Source organism: Monomorium pharaonis, chromosome 3, assembly GCF_013373865.1.
Source record: "Monomorium pharaonis isolate MP-MQ-018 chromosome 3, ASM1337386v2, whole genome shotgun sequence".
Taxonomy (NCBI): Eukaryota; Metazoa; Arthropoda; class Insecta; order Hymenoptera; family Formicidae; genus Monomorium; species Monomorium pharaonis.
In genome coordinates this window covers 16,022,336-16,039,825 of record NC_050469.1, presented here as the reverse complement: position 1 = coordinate 16,039,825, position 17,490 = coordinate 16,022,336, and the positions used below count along the sequence as shown (strand labels likewise).

The 17,490-nt window shown below is 33.0% G+C and overlaps 1 protein-coding gene and 1 long non-coding RNA gene across 6 annotated transcripts; both read left to right on the top strand.

Annotated features, from left to right (window-relative positions):
* The first annotated feature begins 1,113 nt into the window (after positions 1 to 1,113).
* On the top strand, positions 1,114 to 6,948 carry LOC105832484 (general transcription factor IIH subunit 2). Of its 5 annotated transcripts, none has more exons than XM_036283807.1 (8): positions 1,114 to 1,351; positions 3,556 to 3,644; positions 3,794 to 3,995; positions 4,116 to 4,244; positions 4,326 to 4,499; positions 4,789 to 5,045; positions 5,514 to 5,763; positions 6,169 to 6,300. In XM_036283807.1, exons 2-8 carry the CDS (start codon positions 3,583 to 3,585, stop codon positions 6,298 to 6,300), a joined length of 1,206 nt encoding a protein of 401 aa, XP_036139700.1. In that variant the 5' UTR covers positions 1,114 to 1,351; positions 3,556 to 3,582. The 5 variants fall into 5 exon arrangements, with proteins under 5 accessions (XP_036139700.1, XP_012528934.1, XP_012528951.1 ...); XM_012673480.3 differs by lacking the exon at positions 1,114 to 1,351 and adding an exon at positions 2,991 to 3,088; XM_012673497.3 differs by lacking the exon at positions 1,114 to 1,351 and adding an exon at positions 3,095 to 3,299.
* Positions 6,949 to 8,123: 1,175 nt separating this feature from the next.
* LOC118644700 lies at positions 8,124 to 8,996 on the top strand. Its single transcript, XR_004962446.1, has 2 exons — positions 8,124 to 8,411; positions 8,493 to 8,996. It is a non-coding gene; the product is annotated as an uncharacterized LOC118644700 (long non-coding RNA).
* Positions 8,997 to 17,490: the final 8,494 nt, after the last annotated feature.

Genomic DNA, 17,490 nt, shown 5'->3' with positions numbered 1-17,490 from the left:
AATAATTAAATAAATAAATAAATAAAACCAGAGTTGTATTTATTAATTAATTTAACACTAAAGTCATTTGTGTTGTAAAGATCCTAAATTAATAATCTCAGATCAGTTTTTCTATAATAGTATTGATATTACAATGTAAAATTATATTATTATTACCAAAATACCAAAAATAATATAGAATTATTATTTCTTAAAAGATATAAACATATAAATCCTTTTTTGTAAAGATTTAATGATTATATAGATCCATCAAAAATAAAAGATTAATTAGTAATTAATCTTTTACCTTTGATAGGTCTGTATTAATTAGTAATTAATCTTTTATTTTTGATGGGTCTGTATGATCATTAAATCTTTACAAAAAAGTATTTATACATTTGTATCCTTTAAGAAATAATAATCATCTCATATTATTCTTGGTATTTTGGTGATAATAATATTATTTTACATTGTAATATCAATACTATTATAGAAAGACTGATCTGAGATTATTAATTTAGGATCTTTACAACACAAATGACTTTAGTGTTAAATTAATTAATAAATACAACTCTGGTTTTATTTATTTATTTATTTAATTATTAAAGTAAACATGTAGTAAATATCACATAATTTTATAAGAAAGATAATCTTTACATAGTAAATGCAGTCAGAATTAAACAGCAAAGACAGTTTACAGTAACTCGTATTGTAAAGATCCTAAATTAATAATCTCATTAAAGTTTAATATTTAGCACTAACCTGTGTCTTGCTGACCTGTCATCTCCGCGAGGTTATTTTGGTCTTTCATGCACCATCTGTCACAATCACGGTTCTGCACTACACGCATCTCCCATGCTACTCCCCATCGACATATAGAATGGACTGAGCATTGCGATAGGTTAGCGCGCGCCTGCTTTAGAGTGAGAGGTACTACACCTGAGGCCTATGTTTGTCTCTTTTGCAAGCTTCTGATTTGTTATTTCGTCCCCCTCCATTCACGGAGGAGGACGAAATAACAAATCAGAAGCTTGCAAGAGAGACAAACATAGGCCTCAGGTGTAGTACCTCTCACTCTAAAGCAGGCGCGCGCTTGCCTATCGCAATGCTCAGTCCATTCTATATGTCGATGCTACTCCCGAAAGCACCACAGTGTTGTCAACTTCAGAAATAAATTTATGGATTCTAGAGATTTTCCATCATTGCCAACATTCTCCCCTAGTTTTTTATGGATTTTGGCTCCTTACCTCTCGTACCCATACGGTGACTGGATGGAGGCTGAGGTCGGGGGCTGGGGTCTGGAGTAGTGGAGATAGTAAACAATGCGAGCCTGCTCCAAGTTGTACGCAGCTACATAACAGATACAAATTTGGTAATTATTCAGTTTAGGCACTGGTATTCAAATATCGATGTAGTTGTGCTTATTCGATACAGTTTTGCTTAAAACGAACGAATCTGGCAAAAAAAAGCGTCGCTCTGCCCCGGAAAGCGAAATAATAATCGTAAAATTTGTCGAATATTTAGGTTAAGAAATCTGTCATATCGACGAAATGTAGCGACAAGAGCACTCTCCGCGGCCATGTGCGCATGCTCTACAGTCATATGTACATGCTTCGCGGCCATATACGCATGCTTGGTGGTCATATGTGCATGAAATAAAGGCGCGAATTTAAAATGTATGTGTACTTTTAACGACTTCCTTGTATTCTAATAGTAACTAATAATAAATGAGTCTACATATATTAAAAATAATAAATACTGTAAAGATTAGCATATGATCTAGTAATAATCAACCATCATTGACAATCTTTGCGTAAGGATCTTGCTAATCTTTTGTGTGGAAAGTCGCAAATCCATGTGGTGCAGAGAATGCTTTACGCACACACACACACACACACACACACACACACACACACACACACACACACACGGGGGGGGGGCAAGGGGGGGCCCCCCTCCCGCACCCACCCCGTCCAAGTCGCTAACCCATGTGGACTTGGACGGGGTGGGTGCGGGAGGGGGGGCCGAAGGCCCCCCCTTGCACCCCCCCCGTGTGTGTGTGTGTGTGTGTGTGTGCGTAAAGCATTCTCTGCACCACATGGGTTTGCGACTTTCCACACAAAAGATTGTGCTCGTAAAAATATGTATATAGACATTTGAAATTCGCGCATTTTTATCATGACTTGTGCTAAACAGAGCATGCGCTTGTGACTAAAAGCGTAAGAATATGATCGCTGCGCGTGCTCAAGTCATTACATTGTATCGGTATGACAGGTTTCATAACCTGAATATTAGTCAACTTTAGCGATTATTATTTCGCTTTTCGAGGCAGAGCGACGCTTTTTTTTGCCAGATTCGTTCGTTTGAAGCAAAACTGTATCGAATAAGCACAACTACATCGATATTTGAATACCAGTGCCTAAACTGAACAATTACCACAAATTTAATTTTTCTTGTTCTTCCTGAGTGTATCGTCAAAATATAGTGACCCTAAAGTGCAGAGATTGAATTACCTTGGGTCTGTTCGCGTCACATGCCCCAACATGCTCCTATTCACCCCAACGCACTCTAATACGTTGATTCCGATGACGCCAACCTATTAGAATGCGTTGGAGTGAGTAGGAGCATATCGGAGCATGACGACGCGAACAAACCACTTATAATTTCTGACACATATTCCTTTAACCTATGGTTTGTCGCGTCGCCATGCTCCGACATGCTCCTACTCACTCCAACGCATTCTAATAGGTTGGCGTCATCGGAATCAACGTATTGGAGTGCGTTGGGGTGAATAGGAGCATGTTGGGGCATGTGACGCGAACAGACCTTAGGTCTTTTACTCATGAGCGTTGCTTATCCTTGTTTAATATTTGATAACCAATAAGGATGAAATGATTCTACGGTCGTTGCGAGTTTTAAGCTGGTCACACACACTTTCCGTAGAACGTAACAGTAAGATTTCGACATGTTGGATTGGGCGACCGTAACAGTAAGCGACTAAATCAAGTACGTGATTGGTCAAAACCTTACTGTTACGTTCTACGGAAAGTGTGTGTGACCCGCTTTAAGTGGAACTCACCCAATCTATCCGACACGCAAATTTTCGCGGGTAACCTACTAAAATCCATGCGATCTGATAAACTTTGCAAAAAAACGATTTCGATCTATGTGTCTTTTTTATTTTCGAGAGATACGTTATTTAGACTTACTTTTCTCATGCAATTATGGAATCAAATTCTTACCAATTTTTGTTTGTTTTAACCTCTCACGTGAAAAACGCAGTCCCAGTCTTTGCAAAGGACTTTCCTCTTTTCTTCAATGTATATTAATGTATTCATTTCATTTCAAATGCTGTAACGCAGAACGCGATCCATACAGATCTATTACGTTATTTTTCTTGTTTTCTAAGATCTAGCGACTTTCTTCGTTCGAATTGTCGCGATGTAACCATTCTTTTGGAACAAATCGTTCAATTATATGCGAACGTGTAAAATTAACTGATAAACCCGCATATGCTTCGTTAATTCTTTACTTTTTATCTTTCTATTTTTAACGATTATTTTTCTTTTACAACAGGTAAAAACCAATTTGTCAAAATAAATAATGGCGGAGGAAGAATCTGAAGAAAAGGAGTATCGTTGGGAAACTGGTTATGAAAAGACATGGTATGGATTTTATATCACTTACATATTTGTATAACATGTATGTTTAATGGCAAACATCTATAACATCTAGATAAAAATTTTACATCTTTTATTGATCTAATACAATGATCAAACAAACCATAACAATGACATATTTGGTTGATCTATAGGGAAGCAATCAAGGAAGATGACCATGGCTTGTTGGAAGCTTCCGTTGCAGACATTATTCACAATGCTAAGAGAAAACGTCAATTGGAAAGAAAACAAGGTGCTAGATTAGGAATGATGAGGCATCTCTATATTATTTTAGATGCTTCTGAGTCAATGTCTAATCAAGATTTGAAGCCAACTCGTTTCTTATGTTCTTTAAAGGTATAACCAGAAAAAAATTGATTTTCCTGTCTATACATACATGTGATATATAAAATCCGATATATACTATTTTTACTAAAGTATATATTAAATGTTAAATTATTAAATATTTGCTTCAAGCTTCTAGAAGATTTTATTGAAGAATTTTTCTATCAAAATCCAATAAGTCAATTAGGTGTAATTATAACTAGAAATAAAAGAGCAGAGAAAGTTAGTGATTTGGCTGGTAACTCTAAAAAGCATATCAAGGTAATTAATTTTATTTTATTTTTATCATATTCTGAATATTTTGCATTGTTTTGTACCGCAATATCATCATCTATTTTACAGGAATTGCAAACATTACAACAAACTACAGTAGGTGGTGAACCTTCTCTGCAAAATTCTTTAGAATTAGCTACAAAGTTATTGAAATTATTACCATCTCATGCTAGTAAAGAGATATTGGTAATCACAGGAGCCTTAACTACCTGTGATCCTGGAGATATCAACGAAACCATACAAGTATGCTTCTCTCTCTCTCTCTCTCAAGAAGAGATCTCAAAAGTACTTTATAAATATAAGAGATATCTCAGAGAGAGAGAAAAGAAAAGAAATGAGAAAGAGAAGAAACTCTCTCCCTCATCCTCTCTCTCTCTCTCTCTCTCTCTCTCTCTCTCTCTGTGCGTGTGTGTGGGTGTGTGTGTGTGTGTGTGTGTGTGGTGTGTGTGAACGTGTGTGTGTGAACGTGTGTGTGTGCTCATGTAATGTAGAAAACATATCTATATCTTTTTAAATATCGAGTTTGTTTTAGAATATGAAATTAGAAGGTATCAGATGTAGTGTAATAGGATTGGCCGCCGAATTGTACATCTGTAAACGAATGGCTAATCTCACTGGTGGTGAACACAGCGTTGCACTCGATGATAAGCATTACAAGGAGCAATTGAATGCACATATAGATCCTCCGCCTGCTGCAATGAGATTAGATGCAGCACTTGTAAAAATGGGCTTTCCTCATCATGCTTTACACTGTTCTGTATCTGATACATCTGTGACAGTGTGTATGTGGTAAGTGCACAAATCAGAATAGCATGCTTTATCATACGATACTTAATTGGTATTTTTATAATTTTATTTTTACTATATATCCCAGATGGCACAAAATATTATCATAAATATTTATAAATATTTTACAAATTTATTTTCAAAACTTTTTAAAATTTTATATAATTATTTTTCATAAACCATTTAGAAATAATACAAAAATTATTATCAACAATATATAAAATATATTTTTAAAATGTACTGAAAAATATTTATGTATATGAACTTGAAATATTTTTTATATTCTTTGATAATAATGGTTAAAATATTTATTTTAAATATTTCCATAAATGTTTATTATAATTTTTTTTATACCTGACAACTCAGACATAAAAATATGTACAAAATATTTATCATAAATATTTTTCTTTATAAATATTTTATAAATATTTTGTACTATCTGGGATATATATACTTTTTTCTTTTTTACAGCCATGCACAAAATTCTGATGAAACAGTTAAACTTATGACTACTGGCTATCTTTGTCCCCAATGTCTCAGTAAACATTGCGAACTTCCTGTGGAATGTAGAGTTTGTGGTCTTACTCTAGTATCTGCTCCACATTTAGCGCGATCATATCATTATCTATTTCCTATTGATCCTTTTAAAGAAATTACACCTGAGAACGACCACACTTTTTGCTTTGGATGCCAAAAAGTTCTTGCTCAAAAGGACAAAAAGGTAACGATTATCATCCCGTTTGCACACTTTTTATTATAAAAAATTATAGGAAATTTTCAATACTTGTGTGGTAAATTGAACAAATGTTTAGTAAAGATAAATATATTTTAAATTTTTGAAATTATCATAAACAATACAATTGAAAAGATAATATCGGATAGTTCTGAATCACAGAAGAAATCAGCATTTACTCAACTAATATGTTTGAGGCTGGTATTCATAGTCGGGTCTACATATTTAAGATCATCTTAAGTGCTGTCTAAGATGCCATCAGCCAATCACAGAGCCGTATTAGCGTCTTAAGACATTGCTTGAGACAATTTTGAGATAAGATTCGACTATGAATACCAGTTTTAAATATTTTAGATATTATATAAAGAATAACATGTGTGTATTTATTTCTAGGTATACACTTGCGGAAAATGTAATCAAACATTTTGCTTAGACTGTGAAATATTTATTCATGAGATATTGCACACATGTCCTGGTTGTGCAATAAATCCTGAAATGTACAAAAAGTCTATAGATAGATCTTAAAATAAAATGTATTTAGAATAAAATTTGCCATAAATAATACAAACTAGAGAAACCAAAATTATGTTACACGATATATAATAATAATTTAATAAATTTTATAGTAATTTTATCTCGTTTGTGTATTATATAACATAATATTTTGCTGTTTGTGATCCGTATAATATTCATGTGTACAATTACATGTGTATACTGACATATATAAGGGCTTTGGTAATAACTATCATTTAATATAATGGACAAGTAGAGCGGGTTAAGAGTAGAAAAGTTGTTAGCTATTTTATAAATATCGAAATAATTAATGATTAAAGATTATCAAATAAACATTTATTCCCTCGACACCCATAAGATGGCGGAAATCCTCTTATCCTCTTATAAAATAGCCATGTAACCCTAAAGTTGCCTGCTAATCGCGATTGCATTGTTGCCGCTTTATTCCGATCGCGATTGGCTGTCTCGCGCTTGACTCGCTTCGTGTGCGAGAGTCGTGGTTTGACAGTTTAGTCGAGAGTAGCTGTCATTGAATTTTGACAGCTATCATGTGAATATACATATTGATGTGCACGTAACAAATCGGTTATGTGCATATTACATATTAAACACGACTCTGAGGATGTACTATCTGCAATAAAATCATTTGTTGTGAAAAATCCTCTTATAAAATAGCCATGTAACCCTAAAGTTGCCTGCTAATCGCGATTGCATTGTTGCCGCTTTATTCCGATCGCGATTGGCTGTCTCGCGCTTGACTCGCTTCGTGTGCGAGAGTCGTGGTTTGACAGTTTAGTCGAGAGTAGCTGTCATTGAATTTTGACAGCTATCATGTGAATATACATATTGATGTGCACGTAACAAATCGGTTATGTGCATATTACATATTAAACACGACTCTGAGGATGTACTATCTGCAATAAAATCATTTGTTGTGAAAAATAAAAACAATTATTTTTTATAATAACAAAAAGTTAAACAAATTTTGCAAAATTTTAAAATGATAAATTACAATTTAATATTTTACATGAAAAAACTTTATGTATATACACATAACACTTAGTGAAAAATAACTCATTGAATTGATATCAAATTAAGAGAGAATTGATATAAATTGCATTGATCAAATCAAATTGATATCAATTTGATAGTTATTTCTCACTGGAAGAGTTAGAAAGATAAACAGTGACAAACACAAACAAGAAAGATATGAAAAAATAATATGGGCAAAATATAATAGAGTGTATAAAGCAATAAAAATACATGAGAAGCCTTTGTATATTTTAATGGGGTATAAAAGTAGAGAGTCAGTCAATGATAGCAAGATTTAAGTGCGAAAACGAGGCATTAGGGAATAGATATTGAAAAAAAGAAAAAGTGTAATTTTAAATTGCTACACAATTTAAAAGTAGAGACTTTAGAACACTTATTAGAAGAATTTACAAAATTGCGAAGACAAAATTTCTTTGTTAGGAAAATGTTATCAGAGGTAGATATAGGTAACTATTGAAAAATGCTATGTACTCGTCTGGAACTTGCTATAAAATAGTAGTTTACTATTGTAGTGCGGTGCCAGCCGTCTAATAAAAAAATTGTTTAAAAATGCTTAAAGACCGGAATGTAAAAATGTATTAGAGACGAGAAATGAGCGTAAATAGTTATAAAAAATTCTATGTAAATATTTAATCATGCCATGTAACCCCCTTCCAAAGTTTGAGAAGTAAGGGAAAATAAACGAGTTGTGTATATGTTATATGCAATAGTAATTTTATGCAGGGTGTAATAACAAATAAAAAAATAACATTTGGCGTGCGCGAAGCGCGCGCATGTTCTAGTCCTCTTATAAAATAGCCATGTAACCCTAAAGTTGCCTGCTAATCGCGATTGCATTGTTGCCGCTTTATTCCGATCGCGATTGGCTGTCTCGCGCTTGACTCGCTTCGTGTGCGAGAGTCGTGGTTTGACAGTTTAGTCGAGAGTAGCTGTCATTGAATTTTGACAGCTATCATGTGAATATACATATTGATGTGCACGTAACAAATCGGTTATGTGCATATTATTGCACATTTCTTTTAAAAGAGATTAGTGAGAGAGGGAGAGGGAAGAAATAAAAAAACTTTCAGGTAATAATAAAAAAAGAAATAACATCAAATATAATTTATAATTAAAATAAAAATTTAATTTAAAATATTACATTCTAACAGTCAGCGTCTTCTCTACATATTTGACAGAGCATGAATTTTTTTTGGAAAGAAAGAAGGAAAGAAAAGAGGTGAGAGAGAGAGATGAGGAGAAAGAAGAAATAAGAAGAAAAACATCAGGTAATATAGTAAAATAAAGAATAACATTAAAATTTAATATAACTTATAATTACATCAGGTAATAGTAAAATAAAGAATAACATTAAAATTTAATATAACTTATTATTTAAAATATATTTTAACAGTTCGCGTGTTTTACGTATCTGACAGAACATACATTTTATTAGAAATAGAAAAGGAAAGGAAACATATTACAGACAAAGAAAGAGAGAGAGAGAGAGAGAGAGAGAGAGAGAGAGAGAGAGAGAGAGAGAAAGAGTAAGGGAGAATTAAATAACTTAGAAAATGAAACAGCGATTTTGTGAAGAAACAGCGATATTGAAAAGAAGGAACAGAAAGAGTTAAAAAAAAACAAAAAAAAAGAACAAAGAAATAAGAGAAAAATCAGGTAATAATGAAATAGAAAGTAACATTAAAATGTAATATAATTAATAATTTAAGTAATAATTTAATTTGAAATAATATATTTTAACCGTTTGCGTATTTTATGTATTAGAGAGAGGAAAAAAGTGAGAGAAAGAGAGAGAGAGAGAGAGAGAGAGAGAGAGAGAGAAATGGAGAGAGGAAAGAAATAAGAAGGTAAAATACCGGGTAAAATTATTAATTGTTTGTTATAAAAAAAAGGGAAATAGAATAAGGAATATTATTAATTTGATATTTTGCGTACTTTTCGTATTTTACAGTTTTCAGAAAGAGAGTAAGAAAGAGATGAGAGAGAGAGAGAGAGAGAGAGAGAGAGAGAGAGAGAGAGAGAGAGAAAAGGAGAAAGAGAAAAAGAGACAGGCAAAAGGAAGAAATGAGAAAGAAAATATCAGGTGATAATAAAATAAGGAATAACGTTAAAATATAGATAATTTATAATAGGCAATTTTTGGCGATTGTTTGGTACATGTACCAAGGTTGATATTGGTATGTGTATCTAATACATTATATATATTGTAAAAGTCTTTTCCAATATAAACCCAGACAGCACATGTAGATTATGAGAACGATAATAGGATATTGCGAAAGTATATTGCAATATTCGTATAATATTAGAGATACGTCTGTGATATGGCGAGTATATACTCATAACGTACTATGTCCGCGTTGCCTTATCCCATAGAATTTCGCTGGCAGTTTATGAGAATATACCGAATATATCTTAAGAATGTTATACGTATGTCTAAAGTATATCTTCAGTATATTCACAATATGTCTACAGTATGTTCACATTATATGGGCTCATGCATAATGAGAGGAATAAGGAACAAGGAATTAAACATACAGAATTAGCAAGAAGAAATAAGAAGAGGAATTAATCATTTCGCACATCAGGAAGCTATCGCGAGAAATGAAGCGTAATATCTGTTGAATACGCTGGGGTGCTTTGGGAAATTATGCTCAGATAATTGTAGGTTATAACCTAAATAATATATGTATATATATATATATATATATATATATATATATATATTATTATAGTTTACGTTACTATATTATATCTTATGTGCATACCAGAGTTATCTGGGCGTAATTCCTGAGAAAACCACGTTGTCCGTGAGTTCGTGTTCGCACGTTCACACCCTACACTTCACCACGTGTCTGCATCACACGGCAGACGAAAATGCGTAACGTTACAGATCATAGATAGCGTTGACATGATTCACTTTCGATAAGTTTCCATCGCTTTCTCTCTTTCGACTTTCTCAATCACAGAAGTTTATTACGGTTTTAATTTGTCCCTATCTTTGCTAAATAATTTTGTCAAGTAATTGCGAATGTGCGTAACGACGCGAGTCTAGGCGCGGTGCGGTGGGAGGCGAAGCACAGGCAGCGGCGCCGCTTCTCCTCCTTCTCCCCGCCGCCGGCAGCCAATGCTTCACACAGTGGGCCGCGCTACGGCTCGAGCGGCTCGGCTCTTCCTACGGCGCGCCGCGGCGCGCTCTCATTCGCACAATTTAAAAAATTGATATCTTGATTATTTGTAGACTTAACCCAAGAAAATATTAGACCTGTATGTTCATCTCGATCCCTTCTACCTTTTTACGAGTGGTGGTCCACATGCGTTGGGACACCCTGTATATATATATATATTTTTTTATATATGGACTCCATTGTTCTTGCCGGCTTATATCTGAAGAAATGCAAATGCTTTATATGATTATATATAATAATATCTGGTTATATCTGATTGTACCTATTGAAGTTGAGTAATCATATATAGATATATATATATAATCCTATAAAGTCATATATAGTTTCATATATGAAAGAATAAGAACAACTGAGTCTATATATGAATCTTCCCGAGAAAAAATAATTATATATAATTATATCTAAATTATTTCTTCATGAGATAATATTAATGTGAGTTTTCAATTGCAACCAATCCAATCAAATCGGTACACTCAATTTTGAGATATCAAGATTTCTTTTTCGTAAAAGTTCAATAACATTATTTTCTTCAGATCTTCAAATGACATTATATACAATCATATAAAAAATGGCATTATACAATCGTATACGATTGTATGTAACTATATATGAACATATATAACCACATATAATTATATAACCATATATAATTATATACAACCACATATAATTATATATAATCATATATGATTGTATATAATTAACATTATACATATACAATCAGATTGTATGTAATTATATACAGATATATAAATATTTATATATAAATAACCATATATAGATATTTCTAATGAGTAAATCATAAAAATAGTGGCAGTCCTCTTCCACATCGGACAGGAACAAGAAGCTAATTTTTGCTTGCCTTAACCACGCTACGAGTGGTCTTTATGTAGCCGATCGGCTGCACTTTGCTCCCGAGAGAGTACGCCGCCTATCGACGGCGCCGCGCACTAACTAGCGGGCAAGTCTGCATATCTAATTGTATGTGGCGCCATATATAATGCTATATATAATTATATATAGAATGCTCACATAGCATTATATTTGGCGTCACATACAATTATATACAATTAGATATGGTGCTATATCTGATTATATATGGACCCAGATTAGCCACATTAATATATATGGCTATATGTATACAGGGAGTCCCAGAGCATACTGGTCACTGTTCATAAAAAGATAGATGGGATCGAGATGAACATAAAAGTTCAATATTGTTGTGGGTTTGGTCTGCTAATAATCAAGATATAAATTTTTTAAATTATGCGAATGAGAACGCGTCGAAGGAAGGGCTCGAGCCGCTCGAGCCATAGCACGGCCTACTGTTTCAAGCATTGGCTGCCGGCGGCGGCGGGGGAAAGAAGGAGAAGCGTGGCGTCGTCGCCGTTCCCACGTCTCGCCGCACCGCGCCTAAGCTCGCGTCGATGGCTGCTACGCACACTCGCGATTACATGACGAGATTATAAATTATTAATAAAAATAGGACAAATTTAAATCGTAATAAACTTTTGTAAATAAGAAAGTCGAAAGAGAGAAAGCGATGGAAACGTATGGAACCTACAAATAATATAATATTTGCCGCATCAAATTCTCTCGTTTTTTATAGAATATTAAATTAACGAAGATTTATCATGATTGATTCTTTATACATTCTCCTTTTGTAACCATCTTATTAGAAAATTACGAAATGCACGAAATACTATCCCTAATATGCACTCTTTGTAAATTAACACGATAGAAAAATATTCACGTTTGATCTGACGACTTCAGGATAAATTATTCGATGCAACTTCTACGGTGATTATAGGTAATTAGAGATTAATGTTATGTCAAGTATCGTTAGTATGGTTAACTAGAAATGATTTTCTCTTGTATGTGATAGAGAACTTCGAATTTCTTCTATCGTTAATACATTATAAGTCACTGAAAATCTGTCGTAATTAATAACGCAAATAAAGGTAGAAGAAACTGTAAGTTTTCTATGGTTATAAAAGAAAATCCTTCGTTGTGTTAACAATACATGATATTGAACATTAATTTTTAAGCATAATTATCGTGGCATTGCGCCTAAGCTATCGTGAAATCGTTACATTAAGAGGGAATATTTTTCTGTGTTATTACAAAGAGTGTAACATACTATGGATAAGTATTTCGCGCATTTTAGTATGACACCTTTCTCTCCCTCTCTCCCTCTCTCCCTCTCCCTCTCTCTCTCTCTCTCTCTCTCTCTCTCTCTCTCTCTCTCTCTTTCTCTCTCTCTCTCTTTTCCTCTCAAGCACTACGTAGTACACAAATACAATAAATATTACCACGTTTAACAACATTTTTAGTTTGTACTATTCTACTTTCATTATGTGTAATTTGAATAAAATTTTAACAATTATCATTTCTTTATATTTTTAGTGTTACACACGATCGAAAAAAAAATTATCAAAAATTATCACTAAAACTGCGATAAATAATCAGCACAATACTTTCTTTCTGAGTGTCATATCGTGTTTAATGTTAAAAATGTTAAAAAATAGTAATCTTGTTAAAAAAATTTTATGACATTTAATGAAACTCTAATAATATTGATTGGAACTGTTGTTGAAAATGACGTTTATCGTGTTTCTGTAAATACTTTAGAGGGAAAGATATTCCTGCTAAATTACAAAGTATAAAAGTACAAAGTTCAATTTTACATACGAATCAAGAGTAAATAAAAAATTCAATAATGAATAAAAGAATTCAGAGTTTCTTCTACCTTTAATTGCATTATTAATTACGCCAGATTTTCAGTGACTTATAATGTATTAACGATAGAAGAAATTCGAAGTTCTCTATCATATACAAGAGAAAATCATTTCTAGTTAACCATACTAACGATACTTCACATAACATTAATCTCTAATTACCTATAATTACCGTAGAAATTGTATCGAATAATTTATCCTGAAGTCGTTAGATCAAACGTGAATATTTTTCTATCGTGTTATTTTACAAAGAGTGCATATTAGGGATAGTATTTCGTGCATTTCGTAATTTTCTAATAAGATGGTTACGAAAGGAGAATGTATAAAAAATCAATCGTGATAAATCTTCGTTAATTTAATATTCCATAAAAAACGATGAGAGAATTTGATGCGGCAAATATTATATTATTTGCAGGTTTCCATCGCTTTCTCTCTTTCGACTTTCTTATTTACAAAAGTTTATTACGATTTAAATTTGTCCTATTTTTATTAATAATTTATAATCTCGTCATGTAATCGCGAGTGTGCGTAGCAGCCATCGACGCAAGCTTAGGCGCGATGCGGCGAGACGTGGGAACGGCGACGACGCCACGCTTCTCCTTCTTTCCCCCGCCGCCGCCGGCAGCCAATGCTTGAAACAGTAGGCCGTGCTATGGCTCGAGCGGCTCGAGCCCTTCCTTCGGCGCGCAAGGCGCGCTCTCATTCGCATAATTTAAAAAATTTATATCTCGATTATTAGCAGACCAAACCCACAACAATATTGAACTTTTATGTTCATCTCGATCCCATCTACCTTTTTATGAACAGTGACCAGTATGCTCTGGGACTCCCTGTATATAGTTGTATATAATGCTATATATAATTATATATAGAATGCACTACTAACACAGCATTATATATGGCGTCACATACAATTATATACAATTAGATATGGTATTCAGTTAAACGTACCTGCAATTAAAAATATACATTTTACATAACGATATATCAATTTTTAATCAATACAAATAAAAAAAAATTATAATTATATTTATTTTTGTATAAATGATTTGTATAATAATTTGTATAAATGATTATCTATACAATTATTGTAATTTATTTTTGAAAAATAAAAAGTTAAGTAGCGCGCGCGAAGCGCGCGTCTGTGGTGTCTAGTTGTTTATAAATTGGCATAAGCGGCGCGTAATTAAAATTGTGCTATCCACAGAACACACCTTTAGACATTTTACTGCGTGCTTAGCAACAAGCGCGCGCTCCGCTAAGCTGTCTTCTCGTAAATTTGCTTAAGTAATATTTTATTAATTATTTCAAAGTTTGCAAAATGGCAGGCCTTTTCTCCTTATTAGTTTTAATTTACTCTTTTTGCTTACAAGAGTGATGCAATTATTACCTATTATCCTATATATAAAAAATAGTAATAATGTGATAAATATAAGTATTTACATAAACATCTGCATTAAATAAGGTGGTGTGTACGTGCGTGCGTGCGTGCGTGTGTGTGGTGTGTGAATAGGTAGGTGAGTGAATGGGTATATGTTGTTGTTGCCGCTGCCAATGAGTGATCTGAAGATTGATTATGATTAATTTAGCAACAAAACCTTTCTCTATTTCTTGTTCTCTGTTTCCTAGCAACGTTCCCACACAGCACACTTTATCCTAGGGATGTTCCTAGAATGTCATTTTGGGATATCGCAATATCGTTGGATATCCGTGGACCGTCTGCGATATCCGAGGGATATCCAACGGATGCACAAATGTTCACCGATTTGACATCCTGTAGATATCTCAAACGATATCCAGAGGATGTCCAAGGGATTTCCTGAGATATCGTAATATACCCTAGTGAAAAAATTTGTCAGAATTAAAAAATTTTTTTTCAGGATTTCTGATAAATGTTTCAATTTTTTATAATTGAAACGTTTCTCGGAAAAACTTTAAAAATAAAAAATTTTGATTAATTAAAAAATTTTTTTGAATATTTCTAAGTATTTTTGAGAGTTTCTAAGAATTGAAAAAAACTTGAACAAAAAATAAAAAATTCTTATTATTTTTACGGCAATTTTGTAAGAGGAAGAAGACTATAATATAACATGTTTCAGCCAAGCCGTCGTACCTGTTAAAGCATGTTTAATAGTTTAATATCTCTATACCTGAAAAAACGGTCACCCATCCAAGTGTCAACCCTCGCCGATGTCGCTTGACTTCGAAAATCATACGCATTCTAACGCTTCGTGGTGATCCATAAACACTTCTTGTTTATGGATTCATATTTGTTATAGATCATTACAATAGATGTTGTCAGAAGAATAAAACATGTATAGTTAACTTATATTTTTATAAATAAATATGAAGTTTTACCATTTTTTTTACTTTTTTTACTATTTTTATATATGCGCACAAAATAGTATGTAGACTAACTTATTAAAAAATCTGTTTTTGCTCTGTTTGTATAAAATAAAAAAATTTTTTTCATGTCATTTTTTATAATTTTTTAGTATATGTGGCATATTATTAATATGCCACATTGTTTCCATAAGTGTATTTTCTTTATGTTCTGACGTTTTAATCTACCTTTCTTAAAGATTTAATTTACACTTCTGTCACTCTTTTGTTACATTATAATTAACTTTCCCTTTACACTTGATTTATGCTCCATTAATTGTAGAGATAAAAAAGATATGATGGGATATTATTTGGATGTAATAGGATATCGTAAGATATTAATGAATATCTTACAATATTTTATAATATTTTAAGATATTTTTTGGGGATATCGAAATATATTAATAAGATATCATATGATATCTTGAGATATTTTACGATATTTTAAGATATTTTTGTAGGATATTCCGGGAGCTACTCATTGAGATATCCGTGGGATCGCCTTCGTCTGTCTGGGATAATTTGGGATATCCTCAGGATAAAGTGTGCTGTGTGGGTTGATTTTTTTAATCTTTTGAACATTCATATATTCATTCTTCCATTCACTCTCATGCTTGATCTTCTAATTTACTTTATTAATTGAAATAATTATTTCATAAATTGAGTTCTTAATCTAAACGATATAATAACATACGTGCACACAAGTATCAGTCTAAGGTGATTGAAGAAATACAACAGTGGCGACGAGGATTCTGGAATTAATTCGTTTATTGCTTCGTCTACAAAATGGATGTTTTTAAAGAAGTATTAATGGCTCTTGTTCATCAACAGCAACAACAGTTATTTATGCAACAGCAACAGGAGCAGAAACGTCAGCAAGAAGGTCTTATGAATCAGATTTCTGCATTTCTGGTAACATCCAAAGGCGCGCCGCAAAGAGAAGTAAAAATGGAATCAATGGTCAGCTTTATCTCGAAATTTACTTATGATCCGGAGAATGGACTTACTTTCGACGCATGGTTTGTTCGTTACAAAGGATTATTCCAGGTAGATGCTAACGATTTAGATGATGCTGCAAAAGTAAAACTTTTATTACGAAAGTTAAGCACAAATATTCATAAGCAGTATGTAGATTTTATTCTTCCTAAGAATACAAAGAATTTGATTTTGAAACTACGGTTGCCAAACTTACACATGTGTTTGGAAAGAAAATCTTTTTGTTTCATCAAAGATTCAATTGTATGAATACTTCGAAATCATCAAATCAAGATTTCTTAGCTTATGCTGCTTTAATTAATAAGCGCTGTGAAGAATTTAAGATCTCTACTATTAGTGCTGATCAATTAAATGTTTGATTTTCGCATGTGGTCTTCGATCTCCATCGGATGCTGATATTCGCACGAAGCTGCTCAATCTTACTGAAACCAGGCCAGACACGCTTACTATAGAGGATCTTGCGATTGAATGTCAAAGATTAGTCAATCCGAAGCACGATACATCTTTGATTCAAAATCAAAATTCAGAGATACCTGATACCGTTGCATTGATAAAATCTAAACAAAGCAAACCCAAGGTCAGTACTCAAAAGTTTAACAGAAATTCTCAAGGTAAAAAATTCATTAATTTGAAGCAACAATCAAGTCAATCAAGTCGCTTCAAATAACAGACGTAAATTTATAGACATTTTAATCAATAATTAGTCTATCAAGTTACAACTTGATACTGGGTCTGATCCCAGATAGCACAAGGACATCCATTGTCCAATGGATATCCGCTTCTGGACATTTGGACGTCCATTAAGAGTCCATATAAGGTCCGTCGGACATTCGATGGACGTCCATAGG

Excerpts from the sequence above, each read along its gene's own strand:
- LOC105832484 (XM_012673470.3), top strand. The coding sequence starts at position 3,583 with ATGGCGGAGGAAGAATCTGAAGAAAAGGAGTATCGTTGGGAAACTGGT. Across the intron at positions 3,996-4,115 it reads GTTTCTTATGTTCTTTAAAG|CTTCTAGAAGATTTTATTGA; the intron begins GTATAACCAGAA and ends ATTTGCTTCAAG. Across the intron at positions 4,245-4,325 it reads ACTCTAAAAAGCATATCAAG|GAATTGCAAACATTACAACA; the intron begins GTAATTAATTTT and ends TCTATTTTACAG.